Genomic DNA, 18,190 nt, shown 5'->3' with positions numbered 1-18,190 from the left:
ACCATTCTGGTCACTTCTTCAAAAAACACCACCAGGTTAGTGAGGCATGACCTCCCTCTCACAAAACCATGCTGACTATCGTTAATGAGTTTATTCCTTTCTAAATGCGCATACATCCTATCTCTAAGAATCTTCTCCAACAACTTCCCCACCACGGACGTCAAGCTCACCGGCCTATAATTACCCGGGTTATCCTTCCTACCCTTCTTAAATAACGGGACCACATTAGCTATCCTCCAATCCTCTGGGACCTCACCTGCGTCCAGTGACGAGACAAAGATTTGCGTCTGAGGCCCAACGATTTCACCTCTCGTCTCCCTGAGCAGCCTTGGATAGATTCCATCAGGCCCTGGGGATTTGTCAGTCTTTATATTCTCTAACAAACCTAACACTTCCTCCTTTGTAATGGAGATTTTCTCCAACGGTTCAACACTCCCCTCCGAGACACTCCCAGTCAACACATCCCTCTCCTTTGTGAATACCGACGCAAAGTATTCATTTAGGATCTCCCCTACTTCTTTGGGCTCCAAGCATAAGTCCCCACTTTTGTCCCTGAGAGGTCCGATTTTTTCCTGACAACCCTTTTGTTCCTAACGTATGAATAAAATGCCTTGGGATTCTCCTTAATCCTGTCTGCCAAGAACATTTCGTGACCCCTTTTTGCTCTTCTAATTCCCCGTTTGAGTACTTTCCTACTTTCTTTGTACTCCTCCAGAGCTCCCTCCGTTTTTAGCTGCTTGGACCTAACATACGCCTCTCTTTTCTTTTTGACCAGTCCCTCAATTTCCCGGGTTATCCACGGTTCTCTAATCCTACCCTTCCTATCCTTCTTTTTTACAGGCACATGCTTGTCCTGTAGCCCTAACAACCGTTCCTTAAAAGACTGCCACATACCAGATGTGGATTTACCCTCAAACAGCCTCTCCCAATCAAGAGCTGCCAATTTCTGCCTGATCCCACTAAAGTTAGCCTTCCCCCAATCCAACACCTTACCCTTGGGACACCACTCATCCTTTTCCATCACTATCCTAAAGCTAACAGAATTGTGGTCACTCTTTGCCACATGTTCCCCTACCAAAACTTTGAAGACCTGACCGGGCTCATTCCCCAGTACCAGGTCCAGTATAGCCCTCTCTCTAGTCGGGCAGTCTACATATTGTTCCAACGAACCCTCCTGTACACATTTTACAAATTCCTCCCCATCCAGAGTCCCTGCCCTCAGCGATTTCCAGTCTATACCAGGGAAATTGAAGTCTCCCACTACAACAACCCTATTTTTCCTGCACCTATCCAGTATCTCCTGACATATCCATTCTTCCACTTCCCTTGGGCTGTTGGGGGGCCTGTAGTACACCCCCAACATAGTGACTGCGCCTTTCCTGTTTCTAAGCTCCACCCAGAGTGACTCGTTACACGACCCCTCTGAATTGTCCTCCCTCTGCACCGCTGTAATATGCTCTCCAACTAATACCGCTACTCCCCCACCTCTTTTGGCCCCTCCTCTGTCTCGCCTAAAACACTTGTACCCTGGAATATTCAGCTGCCAATCCTGTCCCTCTTTCAACCAAGTCTCTGTCACCGCAACCACATCCAAATTCCTCATGCGCATTAAGGCCCCAAGTTCGTCTGTCTTACCTGCTACGCTCCTTGCATTGAAGTATAAGCACTCCAGACCTCCAGGCCCAGTGAGGTCGTCCTCCCCCAGAGTGCTCTTCTTCTTTGCCAGCCTTGTCCTTCCTTTTAACCTCCAGCATTCAGGTCTGGAATTTTGTTTTAATGGGAACATAGCAATATCTAGGAGTTCTCTTTTCAGACTTGGAAAGGGCTTCTCACACCCCAATTTGTACTTTCCTTTCTGGGTGGTGCACCTTTCCTATCTATGCCCCCTTCTTATCTTCCTAATGTTTTTTGTGGTGGTTTTGAAAGTCTCTGCTAATGTTGCCAGGCTATATGTAAGGTCATAGCTGTATGCTGCGTCGGCTGCATCCATGGCTGTGAGGGCTCTCAGATCCTCCAAATGCATTTTTCAGATTGAGAGGGAAGCAGTTTTTAAATTTCTCCAGCAATATCCCTTTTAGGTGCACTGTATTTTTAAAGAGTGGATCCACCAGTCCAACATGATTTGCTCCAGCCATTTGGACTCTACAAAGGTCTGGGTGTGTTTCTTGTGAGTGCTCCAGAATTGCTAGCGATATGCCTCTGAGACCACCTGGGGAAGGTAATCTTGGTCTGTTTATAATTTCAGGAGTAAGCATGGGATAGATCTCCAGGGTTCTCCCCGATAGCTGCCCTTGAATTAAAAAAAATTCAGATATCCAATGGCCATTTTAGCTGTCTGCTATTTTCTCAAAAGTGGCAAAAAAGGATTCCACGTCACTCTTCAAATTTGGGAACAAATCTAGCGTACAAAAGAGCCTCACCTCAATCTCAAATTGGCATCCATTTATTCTGAAACTATGTCCCCTGGTCCCAAACTCTTCCATGAGAGGAAACACCCTCTCAGCAGTTACCCTGTCAAGCCCCTTAAGGATCATCCTGGCTGGGAAAGTCAGTTCATCTATTTATCTAGATTTGTGATTATAATGCATCCTTACAATGGGATGCAAGATTCCGCAAGTATGTGGAACTCTTTTATTCGAGTAATCTCTGTTTGAGCCTTCCAGAACAGATAGCCAATCTTGAGTCAAGTGACCTGCACCAACCATTTTGTGCTTCAGCGGAAGTCCATTTTAAAGTGACCAAAAAATGAAGTTTTGATACATGCAGTTTTAATTTTTTTTCCATGCCTTATTGGTGTACAAGTCAATGAAGTTCCATGTTGATCACAGTTATCTTGCATGAGTTATCAGGAAACTGCGGATCATCTGTTAATCACGTGTACATGGCGTGAGTGTTTCAGCTTGCTGACTGAAGATTTGCCTTTCTTTTTGTTTATTTGCCTGGTGTAAAGTATTACACCCACTTGTTGAGCAGAGACTCTACCCAGTAGCCAGTGAAACAGATAGGTCACCTTATTAGTCAGGGGCTATCCAACTTGTGCTGGGCTGTCGCTGACCAGTGGGATCTTCCCACCAGAGAGCCCAGAACACACATTTGCTTCAGATATGAAGTTGGGTTTATCACTTGTAACTGTTGTTTCCTGTGTTGCATTAATATTCTGCAGTGAAATTGGAGTGTCCTCAGCAGGTGACAGGCCTGGGCAAATTTTATGGCAAACCTTGGCTGCCTAAAGGTCAGGGTACCCCTCTCAACCCCCTCGGTTCAGTCCAAAGGAGCACAAGGCACTACTTTTGGCACCAATCTGGTTGTAAGAGTTGTCAGAAAAATTATATATTTAACCATCCGTCCAACTTTGGGCTCCACTCCATTTTTTTTGTCAGGATTTGTTCCCTTATGTAAACTTATGGCCAAACCACCCAGTACCCTTGGCCTCCGTGCCAACTCACCCAGTATCCACAAAGGGCAGACTTCAGGAGCCATGTTGAGATGAAATAAAATCAACGTTTAAGTATCTATTACAGCCTTCACTATATTAAAAACACACTGATTCATGAAAGCCCATTAAAAACTTTAACATTTCTACAAGTACTTAATCCTTCATAATCAAAATATTTCACCAAAAACCGCTACTCATTTAATAATGTGAGCTCTCAATCAAATCGAATTATGACACCTGTTGAGATCATTATAGCTTCTGGAAAGCAGCCAAGCATTCGAATAGCATGATAGTCCTCGGGCAACACACAGCAATTGTAATTGCTAGAACAGAGCTTTTTCCAACTCTCACTGACACCGGCAAACTTGATTTTTTAAAAAAGGAATGGGAATTGAAATAACCTTACATCATGACAGTTCTACAGGCCTTACCACCTTTCAAAAGTATTTATGTCTACTCTTAAAAATTGTGACTCCCAAACCACGGGTTAAGGCCCTTGCTACAGCAAAAATGGCATCTGTTTGAACTCAGCAGTGAGTTTAAATGGCCCTGTTGAGTCTGGGTTTCCCTATGTGTGAAAATGGATTTGTCAGAAACGGGGGCGAGATTTCCACATCCGGATCCCGCCTGCCACTTTTAAAGGTCTGTGGAGTCTGCACAACTCTGCAAAAATCTAGGTCTAGATTTTTCTAGTACCCAGTCCAATAGTGCTATAGGGATGTTAGAAGAGTCTCCACAAATACAAAAGTTGCTTACCAGGCTTGGGATTTTATAGTGCATTAAGAGGCACTGAGAGAAAATAATTCCATCTCATCGCATCGAGGTAGCTTCAGCAATGGATGAGAAGAGAACATGACTTGTAAAGACAGCATTTGTACTGTTGATACAATGACAGAAGATTATTAGAGTGCAGTTGATAAGGTTAGTGGAGGTAGGTAGTTGCAGGGATAGAAAGACAGTGGAAAAAATGCTAATTTGAAAAAATAGGAACAAGAGGATTTTCACTGTCCACTGAAGGCATGGAGAGGATCAAGTTGTAGTTTTTCAGACATTGTATTGCGAGAATATCTGCCCTGAGGACAGAAGGAAGTTAATAAATGTAGAGTGAAATCATCAGCTAAATTGAGGATTGGGTTAAAAATGATTAAAGCAGGTCATTGATACAGATAAAACCAGAACGAGAAAATAACTTACCCATGGGGAAACTCTGTGTTAATGATAATTCTTTGCAATTTGTTGTTATTTTTAACCAGAGGTACTTGATAACATCCCTCTCCTTGCCCCATCAATCGGGGCTCTCCGAGTTCCCACAGTGCACTTTAAGCAATGTAGCTTCACTCACTGTCCACACAGCTTACAATGCTCTGAACTTAAGAAGCTGGACTGTAACAATAAAAAGCACAGGGAATAACAGAAAAGATGGGAGAGAGATTTTAATATAGACTTCCTGTGAACTATCCCCTCTTTTAACTTTAATTCCTTTTTAATCACAGTTTTGGTCAAGAGATTACTTCAGCAGATATATTGCTACTTGACAGATGTTCTGGCATGGGGAGCCAGGGTTCAAAGTTCTTTTGTTATATAACATAATTGAATCCTAAAAAAATGCAAAGTTAGTTTGCTAAGCAGCCTTATACCGTGACCATTGTTTCTTTAAAATGCAGGTAAAAAGATACGAAATTTCAAACCCTTGACCCATAGGCCATTTCAATGCGTATTCAACAATTCCTCCTTAATAAAAGTAGAAAACCAGCATACATGCGGGGGAAGGGAATAAAGGCACATGGGAGCAGGGTAGGGAAGAGGTCACCATGGTGGACTTGAGTACTGGTACAGATCAAGTGGGTCAAATAATATGATTCTGTAGACTCTAGGTAAACATTGACTTTTAGAAAAAAAATATTAGTTTCCTGTGCTTTTAAAATTTGCTCTTAGTGTACTGATTGTACGCTAAATGAGATTTACTGCTCGTTTCCTCCCTTTCTGTAGCTGACTACTAGGCAGTGGGAGCACACCCACCCTATTTGTTTGTACTGTTCGAGACTGCACAAAACACACAGAGTCCTCGGACCCCATTCACTTCAGGGAAACCCCAGAAATTCTCCAGGAAATGCAAATTGGCCTCTTGGGTCCCTTGCACTCAACTTGGTCTGATCTGAACCTACCGATACTTTCTCAACCCGAGTGTATTTTCTGGTTCAGGTCATTGGTATAATTCATACACTTCACAAACACAGCAAACTCAATGCTAAGCTCTAGGGACAGTGTTCAATCCCTGAAAGATTAAGCATACTTTCATCCAACATTTTTGCTCACAGTCATTTTGCATATTCAATGATTTGAGTAGGTCTGAGCTCATTCTTTAGAGTGAGCACTTCTCCAATCTTGTCAGAAAAATTGAGTCAAGAGGCAGCATTAAGGCGGGCCACCTCGTTAACATTAGATTTTCTTTCTCCCAGGCACAAATATTCCATCCTTCATTGTCACTGCAATGTGCTTGCATTTTGCTACACCATCACCTTATAGCTTGATCTTCAAATTTGCATGTGGGCATTAGTAATTCCTACTGTTGCATACAAAGTGGATCTAATCATAAAGGACAAGTGTTTCACCACAATGTTTATAACTCATTTAGGAGTTCACTGTCTTGAAAAAGGGTAAGACACAGATGCCACCAACCACCCACCCTTCCTCCCCCCCCCCCCCCCACCCCCGTCAATCCCACCCATTTTTAACAGGGTTCCAAATGTCAGAAAATCATAGAATCCCTACAATGCAGACAGAGGCCATTCAGCCCATCTAGTCTGCATTAACTCTCCGACAGAGTATTATGCCCAGGCTCTTCCCCATAACCCCTGCTAATCCCCCTAATCTACACATTTTGGGACACTAAGGGGCAATTTAGCATGGCTAATCCACCTAACCTGGACATCTTTAGACCGTGGGCGGAAACCAGAGCACCCAGAGGAAACCCACACAGACTCGAGGAAAACGTGCAAACTCCACAAACAGATAGTCACCCAAATCCAGAATTGAACCCAAGTCCCTGGCGCTGAGGCAGCAGTGCTAACCACTGTGCCATCATGCCGCCCCCACTGTGCCATCATCTCCTCTGGGAGTCAATGATGAGTCACCATCAATTTAAAATAGTTACTCAGTGTGAGGAGAGAAATTAGGAAAAATTTATTTATACAAGGATTGACAGAACATTTTTCTATAGTTTTGAGATAGTGACTATTTCATTTTTCTTAATGGGAAAATTGGATAAATATTTAAGATAGAGGAAGACACAGTGGCTATAGGGAGAGAGTGGAGTAGCAGAATTTGAATTGCACTGGCAAACACCTGCACAGACATGGTGGGCCAAATTACCTACTTCTGTGCTGTAAATATTAGCAACTATCAAACAAAAAGTATTAGCATTTGCTCCAATGCTAAACCACTTCATGATATCTTTATTGATAAATCACCCTGTTTAACCTGCACCTCAAGAAATAGCTTAGAGTTGTGCTTAATCTTGTAATTTGCCAGCCACATGTACATACAATTTCCAGCAGAGTCATTTGACAGCATTCAGGAGGATGTAACTTGAGTCAGGGGAATCAATTGAAGTATCCAATATGTTCACTGAGACAGAAGCCAAATAAACTCAAGCACAGAGCAGGAATTGATGCTTTTGGCTTGGTACTTCATGATGCTGTACCTTTACCCACAAGTTCATTGTTGAAGTTTGTGGCTCAATTCCATCTCCTTGAAATATCTATGCTGAAAATAGTAATCGGTATTCCAGAGGATGGGGGTAGGTGGATAACTTCCACACTTCAAAGAGGGAATTACATCTGTTTTACCTAAAATGTAGGAAGAGTTTTAAAAATGCTATCCAGTTGTGAATAGTAAAATTGGTCTGTTTTGTCAGATGTGTGTTGTAGACTCACCACAAACAAGTTTGGACATTAAAGGCAAACACATCTTGAATGGTTTTCACTCCATCTTCTCCCTCCATGTGGCTATCTGAAGATGAATGTGCCCCAAATTTGATAGGTTTTAAAATGTAAAGAATAGAAATGGTATGTATAATCTCTACTTTCCAGTCCAACAACCTGGTCAAAATCTAAACTGTACAATAAACACAATTAGCCACTGTAGTGTAAAGCAATGCGTCTGTGTGATTAGTCACATCATGCGCTGTGATGTCACCAGAGGCATTCGTGAGTTTTCATCTCTTTTCCATGTTGTACTTCAATAAGGCAACATCTTGTAAATAAAGCTGCATTGGTTTGCTTAAGTAACCAACGGTGTGGCATCTCAGAAATCCTTTTTTCCATGTTGTCACATCAGTCAGAAACAATTGTACATACACAACAACCACTGCTAACATTTCTGTTTTGAGTTAAGTGAGCTTATTTGGTCAAGGATTATATTTTAATGGGGTTACAATGGCCTGAGCACCAACTGAGCTAGGGAAAATGGAGAGATACAGTCGGGGTTCCTGCTCCTGATTCTTATTCAGTGATATCTGCTATAATTTTCTCTTTCATAAATGCTGTGCAAGGAAGGGGACTGGCTTGGGCTGTGACGCCCCCATTGTCAAGTAGCCCTTAAACAGTGACAGCCACTTGCACATAAACTTTGGTCACTTGGGCAAAGTATCGGAAAGTAGCCAGTGCCTAAAGCACCATATCCCACCACGTCTCTTCAGAACAGGCGCGGAGAAATGAACAGAAAAGCAAAGGAAGGAATAAAATACATTGAGCCAGTGGGGGATATTAAACATGTAAAAAATAGCACCTGTCAATGGATTGCACACTGTACTGGTCAAACCGGCTGCTGTGATGTCAAAATATTTGAAAAGAATGTATGTGTTAAATAGTTCCCATCATTACCATAGCGGCCAAAAGATAAACTAATCGAAAAAAAATTCAAACAATCAAAATAATTTGTGAAAAAGTAGTCCAAAAAGTAAGATTGAATGACAGTAGTGGAGAAACTAAAGAAATAAACAGTCAAAAGCAGGTTGGGATTTAATTTCTAATATTCCAAGTATAATACTAACTGTGTGGTCATTAGGACCAAAGAGAAGGGATGTTTATTTTTTGCAGATTGAATATATGCTAAAAACAAAACTGGCATTATCAAAAGTGATCACAGAAGGGTGGTGCAGGTAAATTACCACAAACGCAGAGGTTTGCAAAATCCAGGGTTTTGGTCGGAAACGGGTTATTAGGCAGAAATGTTTTTGCTGTGCTGAACCTGAGAAAGTACAGAGATGAGCCAGCGTTTATCACACTGTGCAACTGCCCTGCTGTGGAAGTTTAACATAAAGTGGCAGCTGCACCCATAATCCCTCCACAAACACACTCAAAGTAGCAGAGACACGATACAAAACAATGAACACATTCAGTTTTCTGACTTAATCCATGCAGCGAGGAAGTAAGACCCATATACCAGAGCAGTTACAATGTTATCAGCTTTGCAGGGTGCAAAACCAAAAGCTTCAAATGATTGTGCAAGGAATACAGAATGACTCCAGAAAAATATCTACTTGAATTTATCAAGGGATGGAGGGAATTGGAGGTGGTGGTGGTGTCAGGAGAGCTGGGGGGACTGGGCAGGGGGGGAGAAAAAGAGGACGGAATGTTGAGAGAGAAAGATTCTTAAAATACAAAGATACTCTCATAATTTTATTAAAACAATTTCACTTAATGTTTGAAAATGAGTTTCTACGTCCATGAATTGAGCTGTAAAATCTGTTTTCAACAGACTTCACCAATACACACATGTTAATCTTTCCTCCCGACTTTCTCTTTATTTCCCAGACTTTACCCTGTCCTTGGAATGGCCACAGGGTCAAGTCTAGGAAATTTCATTCTAGCCTGGGGTGATTTACCTAAACTGAAAGCAGGTAGATCATGAGTGAAATCAACCTGTTTCCCCCTTCTTTTCTATTTTATCTGTTCTTCAGTTGTAACTCCTCCATAATTAGACTGACTGCTTCCTTTTCCTTATGTATTTTATATTGAAAGAGATTTTTTTTTTCCTCGACCTACATTTCAAGCATAAGTTTGATCAATGTAAACTTGATCTTGGTATGTTTACATTGGAACATAGGACCCAAGAGCAGGAGTAGGCCATCAGGTCCTTGGTGCTTGCTTAACTATTCATTCAGATTATGGTTGATCTGGTTGTAGTCTCAACTCCACTTTCCTGTCCATTCCCCCATGACCCTCAAAACCCTTGTCTCTCGAAGATCTGTCTAACTCTGCCTGAATAAATTCCATGACCCAGCCTCCATGCTTTCTGAAAGACCACAGAGAGAAAAAAAACCATCCCTCAGTCATAAGAGGGAGACCTATTTTTTCTTAAACAGTGTACCCCAGCTCGAGTTTCATCCACAAGAGGAAACATCCTCCCAGTATCCACCTTATCAAGACCTCTCAAACTTTTATATGTTTCACCTCGCATTCTTCTAAACTTAAATGACACAACCTGCTCAAACCTTCTTAGGATAAGCCCTTCGTTACAGGGTCAACCAATTGAACCTTCCCTGTATTGCTTCTAATGCAATTTTTTTTTCACATAAGGAGATCAAAACTGTACACACATTCCAGATGTGGTGTCACTACTGCCCTGTGCACTAGCGACAGTAAAACATCCCTACTACTACATTCGATTCTCCTTACAATAAACCTCAACATTCCATTTGCCTTACAAATACTATACTTGCTTTTTGTGATTCATGTACCAGGATACTCAGATCCCTCAATATCACTCAATTCCACAATCTCTTTTCATTTAAATAATATAATGCTTTACTATTTGACATGGTGGCACAATGGTTAGCACTTTTGCCTCACAGCGCCAGGGGCCCAGGTTCAATTCCGGCCTCGGGTCACTGTCTGTGTGGAGTTTGCACATTCTCCCCGTGTCCGCATGGGTTTCCTCTGGGTGATCCAGTTTCCTCCCACAGTCCAAAGATGTGCGGGTTCAGTTGACTGGCCATGCAAAATTGGCCCTCGTGTCAGGGGATTAGCAGGGTAAATAAGTGGGGTTATGAGAATAGGGTCCAGGTGAGATTGTGGTCGGTGCCAACTTAATGGGCCGAATGGCCTCCTTCTGCACTGTAGGGATTCTATGATTCTTCCTGTCAAAGTGGACCAGTTAACATTTTCCACATTATGCTGCATCTGCCAATTTTTCACCCAGTAACTTAACCTGTCATCCCTTTGCAGACTTCACTTGACAACTTACTTCCCTACTTATCTTGGTATCTTCAGCCAATTTAGCTACCATACATCGGCTCTTTCACGCAAATTATTGATGTAGATCGTAACTAGTTGAGGCCCCAGCATTGATCCCTGTGGCACTCCACTAGATGCAGCCAAAAAAGACCCACTTATCCCCACTCTCTACTTCCTGTTCGCTAACCAACCCTTTAACTATGCTAATATGTATCTACTATCACTGAAGCCACTTCAGCCTGCCCCAGGATGCAGGTCATCTGGTCCTGGGGATTTGTCAGGCTTTAGACCTAATGGTTTATCCAGCACCTTTCCCCCAATGTTTCAATATCTTTCCCCTGTTCACCTTTTGATTTTCAAATATCTCTGGAAAGTTTTCTAACTCTTCTACAATGAAGACAGAAACAAAATATATGCTCAATACCGCTGCCATTTCTTTGTTTTCCAATATCAATTCCCCAGACTCACTCTGTAGAAGACCCACACTAGTTTTAGTTACACTTTTCCTATTTAAATACAGACAGTCCTCAACATAACGGCGTTTAAGTTACGACGAATTGCACTTACTACATTTTAAAGTTTGCACCATGTTTTGGTTTACGTCAATTCCGATGTTACAAGAGATGTAGAAGGGTAATTTAGACTCGAAACATCAACTCTGTTTCTCTCCACAGATGTTGCCAGACCTGCTGAGTTTATCCAGCATTTTCTGTTTTTATTTAGATTCCAGCATCCGCAGTATTTTGCTTTTATCAAAGTCACCATGATTATTGTGGGTACCTTTCCGACAAGTCACATTTATTTCTTCTTGTAAAATCTGCCTTACAGCGTACTACCATTAGGAGGCTTGTAAACTACTCCTACAAGTGACCTCTTACCTTTCCTATTTCTTATCTCTACCCAAACTGATTCTATTTCTTGCCCTTTTGAGCAAAGTAATTGGGGCCCCAGCACTGATCTTTGTGGCACTCCACTCTCTTACTACTGTATCAATGGCATCCTTCATTAACAGAACTACCCTGCCACTTTTCAAAATATCAAATACCTTCCAATATTCAGGTCCCAGCCTTTGTCACTCTGCAACAATGCTTCTATGATGGTGATCAAGTCATACATATTTCTATCTATCTGCGCTAACAATTCATTCATTTTGTTACGAATGCTGTGCACATTCAGATAGAGCCTTTAACTGTCTGTTTACCACTTTTGCAATCTCTGGCCTTATCTGTTGGTTCACTCTCGTGTTTGTATTCTCAGTCCATCCCTGCCATACCCTGGCTTTCTTTAACAAATCATTATCCTGCTCTAGTGCCTTGTTGTTACCCTTTGATTTACTACATTTCTTCCCACACAATCTCTTCCCCCATCATTTAGTTTTAAGCCCTCTCTACCACCCAAGTTATATGACTTGCCACAACACTGGTCCAGCACGGTTCAGGTGAGGCCCATTCCAATGGTAATTCTCTCACTTTCACAGTACCCCATGAATTGAAACCCATTTCTCCCACACCAGTTTTTGAGACAGGCATTCATCTCTCTAATGTTATTTACTGTACACCAATTTGCTCATGGCTCAGGTAATAATCCAGAAATTATCTTTGAGGTTCTCCTTTCTAATTTAGCCCCTAGTTTCTCAAAATCCCCAAGTAGAACCTCTTTCTTAACTCTATTAATGTCATTTGGACCGACATGGACCAAGAAGATGTAGCTGTGGCAAATCTTATTCAGATAATCATTGGAAACTATGTACAAAACAGTTTATAAAGCACAGTGTTGCAATAGCTCTCAGGTGTGGAGCTGTAAAACCTGTCTGCCAAACCAAGGGTTATGTTATATCAGAAATCCCTATATAGTGAACCTTAAAGACAACTCATTTGATTTGATTTATTTTACAGGTATTGGGATACAATGAAAAGTATTGTTTCTTGCACGCTATACTGACAAAACATACCATTCATAGAGTACATAGGGGAGAGGGGAAGGATAGGGTGCCGAATATAGTGTTGCAGTTACAGATAGGGTGCAGAACAAGATTAGCTCAATATATGGTTGGTCCATTCAAAAGTCTGATAGCAGTAGGGAAGAAGCTGTTCTTGAGTTGGTTTGTTCATATTCTCAGACTTTCGTATCTTTTTCCCGATGGAAGAAGGCGGAAGAGTGTGTACCGGGATGCATTGAGTCCTTGATTATGCTGGCCGCTTTTCTGAAGCAACTGCAAATGTAGACAGAGTCAATAGATGGGAGGCTGGTTTGCGTGATGGACTGAGCTATATTCACAACCCTCTGTAGTTTCTTGTGGTCTTGGTCAGAGCAGGAGCCATACCAAGCTGTGATACATCTGGAAAGGATGCTTCCTATGCTACACCTGTAAAAATTGGTGAGAAATGAAGCATATATGATGAATTTCCTGAGCCTCCTGAGTAAGTAAGGCTTTCTTAACTATAGCATTGGAATGGAAGGACCAGAACAAGTTGTTGGCGATCTGAACACTTAGAGACTTGAAGCTCTCGACCATTTCTACTTCATCACCATTGATGTAGACAGGAGCATGTCCTCTACTACTCTTCCTGAAGTTGATGACTCTCTTCTTCGTTTTACTGACATTGAGGGTGAGATTGTCATTGCACCATTTCACCAGATTCTCTATTTCTTTCCTGTACTCAGTCTCGTTTTTGCTTGAGATCCGATCCACTATGGTGGTGTCATCAGCAAACTTGAAAATTGAGTTGGAGCGGAATTTGGCCACACAAGTATAAGTGTACAAGGAATATCATAAGGGGCTGAGGACACAGCCTTGCGTGGCGCTGGTGTTGAGGATAATCGTGGAGGAGGTGTAGTTACCTATCCTTACTGAATGCGGTCTGTGTTAAATACCTCTGTTTAAGGATCTTGCTGGATATTCAAAAATCTTTCACTGACACACTGTTTCCATTGAGGCTTTTGAGTTCCATTTAATATGACTGACAATTCAAAGTTGAATTTTGCCAAAGTTCAGACTATGCAGATGAAATAGGCTAAAACAATCTACCTAAGTGATAGATCATAATGTTTTATTTTCATAATTACATTTTGTCTGTCACACACAAGTAATATTTAGATGATGGTCAGATAATAGTTTTTTTTTCAAAAACGGATCCATTCAGCAAGTCTACTGAACTGGCAGCACAATTGTCAGTTTTAACCAATAGTTTTGCACTATAGGGAGAATGGGTAAATTCTGCAACCAAAGTAAACATAATATGTAGTCTCTTCTATGCCTTAAAACGTAAGACTTAAAACATTATTAGAACAGAATGTATAGGCAGATTTACCTCCTAGTTTTTGCACAAATGTATTTTGACTTACCAGTAAATGTGTTATTACCAGTTTAATGTGTTACTGGTATAATTTTATGTGCACACTGCACTCCCCCACTCCATTTTAAATAATAACACTAAAGGAAGGAATCATCAACCATACTGTTTTGATGAAGATTTACTCTAGAATTAGAATGCAAATAGTTTACAGATTTAGACTTACTTTGAGACTATGAGCTGTCAGCATTCTTGAGAATGCAAAGTGCACTATTATATTATTACAACTTGTCGATAGCTTTGGAAGCCATCTCATTAGGGGAAAAGTCAGTGAATATCAACAAAAATGACAACATGCAAGCTCACCTACCATGAAATCACTTGGTTGTATCCATACTGGAAGTCTCTTTCCTGGCTTTTCCGGACAGGATATACCAACTGGTTCTCATGAAAGTATAGGACCTTTTTCAATTTGGCAAGGTCAGGTCGGAGGGCAACCAGTTCAGCCAGGTTAAGGACTGAGCTTGTGAACAGGACCCTATAAAACAAGGATAGCAGTGTTTGCAAATATTGAGCATGTTGCATAGGATATCCATCACTCCCTTCCCCCACACCAAAGCAGAGAAAAAAAACCCCTACAGGGACACATCAGAAGCTGAGCATTAATACCATGTAGCTGCACTGAAAGTTTTGATCTTTTAAGGCAACTGCTATGAACTCCAACTAAAAAGAGTTGGCATCGCATTGGTCTTTTGAGCTCTGTTACTGTAAGCTGAAGCATAAAAAGGGAAACAAGATGGATTTTATTGAAAGAGGCAAGAAAAGCGATATCTGAAGGATAAGTGGAACAAAGATAAGATTGAATGGGGAATACTTGGATTGCTGGACTCATTAAAATTTCCTATTTCTTGTAGGATTTTGCTGTTGAATGACCACAATAATTTTGTACGAGTGAAATGGATATCCAAAAAATGTTTCTTTTGGCAAACTGTGCTGAAAACTGCTGACTAATGACTTCAGTGTCCCCCTAGAAATTTATTTGGCCATAGCAATTTTGAAAGTTAACTGGAGTCAATTAATCTTCAACCTCTGGAAATACCAACAGTTCATCATGAAAAACAATAAATGTAGGATTCTCTCATTTAAAAATTTAAGACAATTTCAGCACAGACACTAAAATTACTACAAAGAAAGGTAAGTGTCGACAAGAAATTTTAAATATTGGCTGGGTCCTTATCAGCAATGCAGGAAATGTAGTATATCACCAATTTCTCTCAATGCTGCTTTCAACATTTCCTGCGCGTCTTGGACACCATTGTAATATTACAAATACATTGAAACATTCTTAAACAATGCTAAAATGTATGAAAATGTCATCATAAAAGTCTCAGAAATAAGTCCCACTATTCCAAATGTGACTGTCAAAACCACTAACAATAAATCAGAATAAAATGGAGTGTATAGTTTTGCTAAACAGTATCTGTGGAGGGAGAAAGTTAACAGTGCAGGCCAATGAATGTTCACTTAGTTTCTCTCCCCATGAATGCTGCCTGACTTGCTGAGTATTTCTAGCATTTTCTGTTGATATTTCAGATTTTGATCCAGGATTTTGCCTTTATACCAGTGATTCATCAAGAAACTATGTACATTGTGTAACATATCATACAACTACGGGTGTAAAAATATTAAAAACCTCAATGTCATACAATGAGTGTAAAGCAGGTTTTTTATGTGGTAAAATTTTCTCCATTCAAGCATTTTTAAATTTAAAATTACTGCACATTTCTATCTTCAAATAAGTCCCGTGGGATACCACATTCATGGAATCAATTAGATGTAATGAAACAATGACTCTTGATACTTTTGTACTATGTGGCCAGGTTTTTCCATCACAACTGTTTAGTCACTAAGCCATCAGAGACTCAGCACAAACCATGTACTGATGCATTTACCCAGTAAACCAACAGAGATTCAGGATAGACATGGCATTATCTAGGTTTATTCAATGAACCTCAGAGGAAGATTTACCAATAAAAACTACAATGTGTGTGACTGGCTTATTTAGTGAAGTTTTGTATCGGTGGATTGACAGCTACTTAATTAGATATTGTAACATTTTATTGCAACATTAGGGTACCAAGTGTAACAATTTATGATCATCCATTTCTCCTGATGAATCTTCTGATCTTTACCAAGCCTATGTTACCTGAAGTCCATGTGTGGATTTGCATGTTCTTTAGCTACCGTTCCAGATCTGGAGCCATTACTTCTAGCGCTCTTACTTTCTTCTTGGTACTTCATGACCTCTTCTCTCCCAGTCTCTTCCATTCCTGCTATCCAGACTTCTCACCTATGATTTCTCTCCTTTGACTATTTTGCCTACTTGCCTGCTGCTGTTTCAGGTTTGAAATACTCTTGAAGCCATCCAAAGTTATTCTCTGTACCTTGCTGGGCATTTTCCAAACGGCATCTCAAGACACCCATTATTGACCCTTCACAAGCAGCAACTCCAATTGCCCCGCCAACCTCCCTAGATAGCATATCCACTCAGGACTAATCTCATCATCCTCACTCACCCTTACCCTCTGCAGCTTATTCCTTCCCTTTTACCACCTAGCCAAATCTCCCCTTCAGGTTCCATCTGCAACAGACCTGAATCAGTGTATTTTTCTTATCTCTTCTCACGTCCACTGGGAGCTCATCTTATTCGAAAGATCCACTTCCAATTCTATTTCAGGCGACATGGTGGCACCATGGCAACGTCACTGGACTAGCAATCCAGAGGCCCAAGTTAATGATCCGAGGATATCATAAAATCTGCGATTGAAAACTAGGCTCAGTAATGAAGACTACGAAACTATCACTGATTGTCAAAAAAATCCATTTGGATCACTATGTCCTTTAGGGAAGGAAATCTGGCATCCTTACCTGGTCTGGCCAACATGTGACTACAGATCCATAGCATTGTGGTTGACAAGAGCAATTAGGGATGGACAACAAATGCTGGCCTTGCGAATGATGGCTACATCCCATGAAAAGTAAATAATTCTCACTAAACTGCTGAGCTGTCAACTTCTTTTCCTGCCCACCCCATCAGACAATGTACCTCCTCCCTTTAAAATCTGCCATCATCAACCCCTATCACAAAAATCTTACCCTAAGACCACTTTGGCTTCCCACTACCCTTCCTTCTCCAAAGATGAAGGGCCAAACGATCTTGAAACGTCGACCCTGTTTTCTCTCCCTATGGATGCTGCTGGACTTGTTGGCTCTATTCTTGTTTCAGTTTCCAGCATCTGCAGTATTTTGCTTATTACCCAGAATGTGGTGTTGCCTCACAAATCTGTGCCCATCATTCCAGCAACCCCAGGCTTGAATCACTCTAATGAGGCTTCCACCCTGCCTCAGCACTCAAACAGCCTAATCAATGTCACAAATGATATTCTATGTCACTGTGACTGTGATGCACATCCTTATTTATCCTTCTCAATCTTTCCCACCAACTTTGCCACCATTGATCATTTCATTCTCTTCCAACACCACTCATCCGTGGCCTAGCTGAGTGGGTCTACCCTCATCTGGTTCTACATTTAGAATCATAGAATCCCTAGAGTGCAGAAGGAGGCCATCCAGCCCATCGAGTCTACACCGACAACAATCCCCCCCAGGCCCCATCCCCATTACCCCATATATTTTCCATGCTAATCCCCCTGACACTAAGGGACAATTTAGCGTGGCCAATCCACCTAACCTGCACATTTTTGGATTATTCCAATTATCGCCAGATGGTCTCTTGCAATGTCCTCCTCTTTCCATCCCTGAACAGTTACCTCTGGAGTACCAAAGGAACAATTTGCGGCCTCCTACTTCTCATCTACATGCTGGTCCGGGATATTTTAATTGCTTCACCACCATTTGAATATGCCCAGGCCTTAAACCCTGGAATTCCTCTCACCTGCTTCCTATTCCTTCTAAAATGCCCCTTAAAACCTACCCACAACTTGCCAAAACTTTAGATGACCTGTTTTAACATTCTCTTAAGTGGCTTGATGCTAAATTTTGTTTGATAATAGCAATAAAGCAATTTGGCAGCTTCATGTTCAAGGCACTATGCAAATGCAAGTTGCTATTGCTGCTGAAAATACATCTAGATATCGCGTTTTACATTTGCCCTGGCAATATCCTCACCATCACTTTTTTCGAAGCCTCCATTCCTGTGTTGT

General features: G+C 41.2%; 1 protein-coding gene across 5 annotated transcripts in view; it reads right to left on the bottom strand.

Annotated features, from left to right (window-relative positions):
* The window catches only part of gtdc1 (glycosyltransferase-like domain containing 1), a 302,215-nt gene that overhangs the window by 184,132 nt on the left and 99,893 nt on the right, over positions 1-18,190 (bottom strand). For all 5 annotated transcript variants that reach the window (XM_078228009.1, XM_078228012.1, XM_078228007.1 and 2 more), the window contains exon 3: positions 14,338-14,505. In XM_078228009.1, the coding sequence (XP_078084135.1) occupies positions 14,338-14,505 (168 nt within the window). The remainder of the gene's footprint in view (positions 1-14,337; positions 14,506-18,190) is intronic.

This window comes from Mustelus asterias, chromosome 14, assembly GCF_964213995.1.
Source record: "Mustelus asterias chromosome 14, sMusAst1.hap1.1, whole genome shotgun sequence".
Lineage (NCBI taxonomy): Eukaryota > Metazoa > Chordata > Chondrichthyes > Carcharhiniformes > Triakidae > Mustelus > Mustelus asterias.
Note: the sequence above shows the minus strand (reverse complement) of the source record. Positions and strands in the feature narration are given on the sequence as shown.